The sequence below is a fragment of the Cynara cardunculus genome, assembly GCF_001531365.2.
Source record: "Cynara cardunculus var. scolymus isolate 2C chromosome LG 12, CcrdV1, whole genome shotgun sequence".
NCBI lineage: Eukaryota > Viridiplantae > Streptophyta > Magnoliopsida > Asterales > Asteraceae > Cynara > Cynara cardunculus.
The window spans coordinates 12,233,628-12,241,188 of NC_037539.1; the positions used below are offsets into that span (position 1 = coordinate 12,233,628).

At 33.4% G+C, this 7,561-nt stretch overlaps 1 protein-coding gene across 1 annotated transcript; it reads left to right on the forward strand.

The window, feature by feature from the left end:
• Positions 1-2,386: 2,386 nt before the first annotated feature.
• LOC112523701 (protein FAR1-RELATED SEQUENCE 5-like) lies at positions 2,387-5,340 on the forward strand. Its single transcript, XM_025133386.1, has 5 exons — positions 2,387-2,663; positions 3,770-4,327; positions 4,422-4,566; positions 4,655-4,913; positions 4,996-5,340. The coding sequence occupies exons 1-5, from the start codon at positions 2,387-2,389 to the stop codon at positions 5,338-5,340; spliced, it is 1,584 nt and encodes a 527-aa protein (XP_024989154.1).
• Positions 5,341-7,561: the final 2,221 nt, after the last annotated feature.

Genomic DNA, 7,561 nt, shown 5'->3' on the forward strand with positions numbered 1-7,561 from the left:
TATCAAGGAGATGTGTCTTTTGGAATAAGGGTGGCATATCAAGGAGAGGTGTCTTTTGGAATAAGGGTGRCATATCAABRARAKRKGWCTTTTGGAATAAGGGTGGCATATCAAGGAGAGGTGTACTTTGGATATAAGGGTGACAATTGTGTGTGAATATTATGCTCTTACTATTATATGTTTTAAGACTACAATAGATTTGAGTCCTTACTTCTTTGTGATTTGAGAACTCAAAGATATTGTTCTTATTAGAAATAATAGTATTGATGTTATTGAGAAGGGAAAAACTTGGCCTATGGTCATTGATATTGGTTAAGAGTGTTTTGGAACAAAATGGTTATTTTCATGAGGAATCAGAGGGGCTCTGGTTGTTCCTTGTAAGGAACCAGAGGGGCTCTGGTTGGTCCTCATTATTGGACCAGAGGATGGTTATTGATTTGGAGAATGAGCAAGTTTTTACTAAATGTACTAATTGGACCAGAGGCTCTATATCTATTGATAAGAGCTTCTATCTCAAAATCATATTTTTAGAAGTTTTTAATAAAATGATTTTATATTTAGAATCTTTTTTTGAAAAATAGATCAGAGAGGCTTTGGTTGGCTTACACGTTGAACCAGAAGGCTTTGGTTGATCATGTCTTTTGAACCAGAAGATCTGGTTAGTACAACCAGAGGCTCTGGTCGAGGAACCATAAGCTCTGGAAGAGAGAGACCAGAGGGGCTCTGGCCCTAGTTATTGAAATATATTCCAAGTGTGGTTTGGAACCAGAGGCCCGATGGACCGAAACAATATGATTTTAGTTTTGCTACATGAGATGAATTATTTGAAATAAATGTTTTTGTGATCTTCACCCTGCATTACATAAAAGGGAACCTTACTAGACATTCATGTCTAACCCTCATTTTTGTGTTTTCAAAAATATGTGTGCATGTAAAGATAATAAGGGAAAGAGCATTATGTGAATTACTTCCCTATGTGCTTAGTTGTGTGAAGATCTTAATTAGCCACGTTTTGGAGTAGAGATGCTAGGATACAAGAGCATGTACCTTGAAATTTTTGGGTTGTATATTTTAGTCTCTTGTATTGTGGACCTATATGGGAGAAGACATGTATTCTATGTATAATATATGTGTTATATGCAATGTATGATTGGGGGTGTTACAATATATATATATATATATATATATAGGGGCGGGTTCAAATGAAAACTATGCAATTCTAAGAAACCGTGTAAACCAATTTCGACCAATAGGAAAATTCTAATTTTTTTAATTAAATTTAATCAATAAGGGTATTTCGGTCATTTTTCATATCTTTTTGATAAATAAGGAAGTTATTAATAAATATTAAATAAGGAAATTTAATAATGGAAATTATATAAATGGTAACATTTAAAAATTTTATTATAATATAATATTAAAAACTTGATTTTAATTTTTTGTTATTCAATGAATCTGGAAACGTGATATGAAGATTCTAGCTTCTTATGGAATKAAATCTTGATTTGAGATTGGAGGAAAAAAATCATCCATGTTCATGAAACTGTTTCAATGTGAAAATGTTTCATTGTAAAATGGTTTATTTGCTTCTTCTAGRCATATTTTACATGTTAATGAAATAGGTTCATGATGGTGAAAATGTTGATGCTCTAATTGATTCATGATTCATGATCTAGTTTYRTGRTGATCCATGTTGCTTTGTGATTGAAGTTGATTCGTTTAGTTGGTAGGATGAAAATGAAATGGGTGCATAATGCATTTTGTTCTTTATGAAATAAATGTATGATAAAACGGGTGCATATTATATTTTGTTCTTTATAAAATTAATGTTCATGAAACTGTTTCAATGTGAAAAAGTTTCATTATAAAGTGGTTTATTTTTGTTAACCAATTTTTCCCTTAATATTGAAATAAAATAAATTTTTAATATTTTTTATTTTTTAATTTCCTAAAATAAAGTAAACTAATCTTAGCCATTGATCAAGAAAATGGATGGATGAGATTGGTTTACACGGTTTACACAAATGGGACAAGTTTTTATTTGAACGCTCCTCTCTCTCTCTATATATATAGGGTATATTTCTTTTACAACCTCCCCTGTTTGTGCAACCCTTGCAACCTCCCTTTTAACCAATCATTGAATACTATTTTTTTTTTAATTTATTTTTTAAATGAAAAAGTTAATATTGTCATTTGTTAATTTTATATAATAATTATTATTTTTAAATAAGATCAATAAATATCTTATTAATTATAAAACCATATAATTACTATTAATAACTGAAAATGATATGGTAATTAAAACCTTACTAAATAATACTTTTCTTTAACAAAATGGAAGGAATCGATAGAAGCATATTTTAGTAGAATAATTTATCATACTCATATGGATCCCATCTCCTTCAACGAGACATTCGTCAAGGATATATTTGATGAAATCGATGGCATTAACGGTAAACGTAAAGGTTTTGTTCTTGATCGTGAATTTGCAACTGCAACTAATGATGGTACAACACAAGATAAATGCAATTACTCAGCTAGGGATGAGGATGGGTGCATTCGTCAAAATGAAACAATACCTGAGCGTAGTGACTCGATTACGGACGGAGTTTCTGCAGAGTTTGACGATGATGATGTTTTGTCCTTGAGTAATGAAACTGAAGGTACTATTTTGTTCTTGTAACTGTTGTAAGAACTGGAAACTTGTAATGAAACCCCAAAAGACAATCCAGAGTTTGTTGATTGTTGTCCTAGCATTCTAAATCGTCAATGAACACCATAGTCTGCACTTTTATCAACTGTTGGGAGAAAGAGAGTGGCCTATAATGAAACCAGATTCTGCAGGTTATACAACCAGTTATGGATTAATCTAGAAAGAGCTAATCTCAAAACAAACAAAGATTAACAAATATCAACTTAATGAAATCCATTAAAAAAATCTCTAAGTCTATGTCATTATCTATTCATGATTGTTGATTTTCAGGAGGGAAATGAACATTATGGTAAGAATCTATGTTCTACTTCACTAACCAGTGCAATGTGTCGAGTCATCTGCTTCTTCGACTGTAAGAACTGGGCCAGCAACTTGACCTGCAGCTGGTTTCATTACACTTTATACATATTAGTAGGTACAACGAACAAGCTAAGATGCATATGGTTTTAATTCAATGAACAAGCTAAGATTCATCTGGATCATTGATTAAAGTCTAATAATGGATACTGATGAAACCAATTACATCAGTGTATAAAATAACAAAGATTTCAGCAATGCAACAATGTAACCAGAGTGAGACAGGGGTTATACGGAGTGGGCAGTTTGAATGCTCTTTGAACCATGCTTCTAGGCACTCAACATGATACCCATGACACACCTTTCTAATATGGCTAACCGTTCACCCAAGACCACATCGCACAAGCACACGATGCAGTCGGTTCGAGAGGAGTTAACGGTGAGCTCCTTAACTGTCATGTTATGGTGTGCATGAGGATTAGTGGATGAATGTTTTAGCAAGTAAGAATTGACATAGTAAGCTATCATAATCATCATCATCATCATCTTTAAAATGTAATCAATGAAATTAGATTCATTAGCAACTAATTTCATGTATACGCTATATGTCAGTATGTCAAAGTATGATTACCTACATTATGTCTTTTGCCCACATATTCATCAAGTTATAATCATGTTGTTGTCTTACTGTTTTGAATCTAAAAGCGGCTTTACGATACAATTGCATTAATATAAGATTCATTTTGGTTATTGTTGTAGATTATCGATATCAAGACATGGGGGAAACATTTGATGGGTCGAAATATTGGTTTCCTAGTGTAGACGTAAAATATAAACCTAAGGTTGGTGATTCTTTTAAGTCTGTAGAATCAACTGAGAAAATGTTTCGGAAATATGCCAAAGAAGCTGGGTTTGATGTACGTTTATCTAACAAGAAGATAAATAAGCTTGGTCGTATCACGTCCCGATTTTATGTGTGTAGTAAGGAAGGGAGGCCACAAAGTAAGTATTTTGATTCCTTAGATGTTCTTCCAGGTGGTCGTACAATCCGAAATTCAAATATCAAGTGTTCCGGTTGTGGAGCATGTTTAAAAATTCACCTTGTTAAAGAACCGAACCAATATGAAGTTTACAAGTTTGTTGAGCAGCACAATCACATCCTTTTTAATAAAGAGGAGATGAGATTTTCCCGTTCTAAAAGGCAACTCCACTATGCTGATCATAAGAATGTATTTCATGGTTCTAGTTCCAAGGTTGGCGTCACCAAATCTCATAGATTCATGAAAGCCGTTAAGGGTGGTGTAGATTCATCGAGTGGCATTGTAAGAGATCATCAAAACTTCAAACGCGATATGACATATTTTGTTGGCAATAAAGACACACAAATGTTATTAAATGTGATGGCTAATAGGAAGAAAGTTTGTCCTGAGTTTTTTCGAGTACAAGTGTGATGACAAGGAGTTGTTAGCAATTTTTTGGGCTGATGAGACTGCACGATCAAATTTTAGGGAATTTGGTGATGCAATCTCATTTGATGCAACGTTTAGGACCAACAAGTAAGTTGTAGTTGATATTAAACTATTATGTTGGTTTTATCAATACTCTATCTTGTACCTTCTATTAATTTTCATTTATTTTTGATAGGCATGCTATGATATTTGTTCCGTTCGTTGCAATTGACAATCATAAGAAATCCGTTGTTGTTGGAGCTGCATTGATTCATAATGAATCCCTAGTTGATTACACATGGGTATTAAAAGCGTTTGTAAAAGCACATGGACGTCAACCACGTTTCGTTATCACCGACCAATGTGAGTCGATGAAACAAGCAATTCCCATTGCATTTCCTGAATCCAGGCATCGATTGTGTATGTGGCATATCAGTAAAAAGGTGAACTCGAAGGTAATTAAGATGATAGTTTTTGTAGTAATTTTTTTGTTCATTTTCATTTCTTATGCAATTGTTTTGATGGTTTACTTCGCAGATTAGTAATTACCTCCAACACCGTACGCAGTTCGTTAGCGAATTTAATAAGTTGGTGTGGAACGTTCACCTTGGTCCTAATGAATTTGAGATGCAATGGAACAATCTGATTGAATTTTATGGATTATGTGGAGATCCATGGTTTGATGAATTGTACGATATTAGGGAGTCGTGGATTCCGGCTTAYTATAAGGATTATCATATGTCAGGCCTAATGAAAACAACATCCAGGTCGGAGAGCATCAATGCGTTTTTTAACGTTTATGCACATTTTTGGCATGATCTTGTTGTTTTCCTCCGTTCTTTTGATAATGCAATTGAAAGTCAACGGGCAACACATGGCTAAGATGCATCTGGTTTCATCACAATGAACAAGCTAAGATGCATCTGGTTTCATGAGTACATTTCATATGCCTTCACATGATGACATAACGTTTACAAATGAACTTAGATTCATACTTAAGATGATGAACCTGGTTTGTGAAGCCAATTTGATCACTGTTTGTGATGAAGCCAATTTCATCACTGTTTAGCTTGAAGCCATTTTCATCATGTTGGACATGTTTTAACCAAGTACATTCTTCATAACTGAAAGTGATCAAACCTAATGGACTTTGACCTTGCCCTTGCCAACATGGATGCTACACTGCCTATGTCAAAATGGAACCAAGTATCACACGGTCCTGCACCACATTGCCTTGACTAAACACAAGTACATGACCATGTGGAACAACCCACATGAATCTGGACAACCATGAAGTTTCTCCATGTCGTATTTTGGGTTTTCTCAATCCAGTGTTCATCACTGTTTGTGATGAAAACCCGATTCAGTAAATCAAACCCTTTATAAAATGTGTGCGTATGTCAAACATGTGTGCCTATAATGAATACATATTCACAATGCAACACAATTCACAATCATATAATGCTTATGATCTATAGGCTAGAAAGAGTTACTCTCGAAGCAAAAAAAGGATTATCAAATCCTATAATGAATCCAATTTGGCAATGCAGTAGCAAACAAAGATTATCAAATCCATCTCGATAGGTCAAGAAATTGGGTGAATTTAACATTATGGTAAGAATAAATGTTAAACTTTACTAACCATTGAAATGTATTGAGTCATCTGCTTCTTCTACTGTATGAAATGGGCCATCAAATTGACCATCACCTGGGTTCATTATAAAACAATCAACTTCATCTTCGTCTAAATTAACATGATTTGAAGCATTGTAAAATATTACTTAACATGATTTGACTGTTGTTTCATGTCATCTATAACCAAAAGTTGTTTAACATGTATTTTCAAAATTTGTCTGGTTAGCATCAAAATTTTGAAAATTCGTTATTTACTAACCATCAAAATGCGTTGAGTCATCTGCTGCTTGGAATGGAAGAACTAGTTCAGCAGGTTGAAATGTAGCTTGGTTCATTTCAAAATCGTCAACTTCATCTTTGTCTAAAACAACAGGATTTGCAGCCGTGTTCTTGAACTTAGAAAAGGAATTCCTAATCATGATTCTCTCGCTCCTTTTTCTTACTGAATCATAGACATATCGCACAATAAGATTGAATAAAATAAGCATACGAAATGGAATCAACTATACGATTACCTCGATTTGCTGCAATTACAATCCCCGGTTGAACATTGTCTGCCATATCTTCTTCTTCAGAATCATATGAAGTGTATATTCAATGAATCTCGCTAATGTATATTCTGCAGAGTGATTATCGCATTCCTAATCTCATAGAATCGTTTCTTAGAATAGATGCAATTCCCCATTCCAATTTTACCCTTATTTTGCCCTCAATCTATCAAGCGCATGTTTCAACGTTTCATGTTTATTACAATTTTGCTATGAAATGCATCTTGACCATAGATGAAATATTGAATGGATGAGATGAGGGTTGCATAAGGTGTAGGAACGGCAAAGGGTGTAGAATAACCTCCCTCTCTCTCTCTCTTTCTCTCTCTCTCTCTCTCTATATATATATATATATATATAGGGCCAAGATCAAATGTTTTTGTGTTAACCTTATTAACTGATCTTGGCCATCCAAATCTATAATCAACGGTTAAGATTAATCAATAAAAAAAATTAAATTTTAAAGTTTGAATTTTAATGAGGCCTAGTGAACAATGATGAAAGGGGCATTTTGGGAAGAAAAAATACACTTATCAAGAGTATTCTAGTATATTGAATTCATTTGTAACCCCCACACAATTAATGGAGAGTTACAAACAATCAAATCCCAAAAAATATGCATTCATATTATTATTATTTTTTTACTATTAATCTTTCATGTTCATTCTTGTATGAATTCCTAAATCGTATAAGAAATACGGTAGTAAAAATTTTCGGTATTGATCAATTTGAACACAAATGAACCATGAACACAATTTGAACAAAAATGAACAACCGTGAATACAATTTGAACATAAATGAACTATGAACACGATATGAACACAAATGAACACGATATGTGCAATTTTGGCCCATATATTCACATACATAAACGTCCCACAAAATTAAGGTAGCATCTGTTAATTTGTGTTCATCTGTTA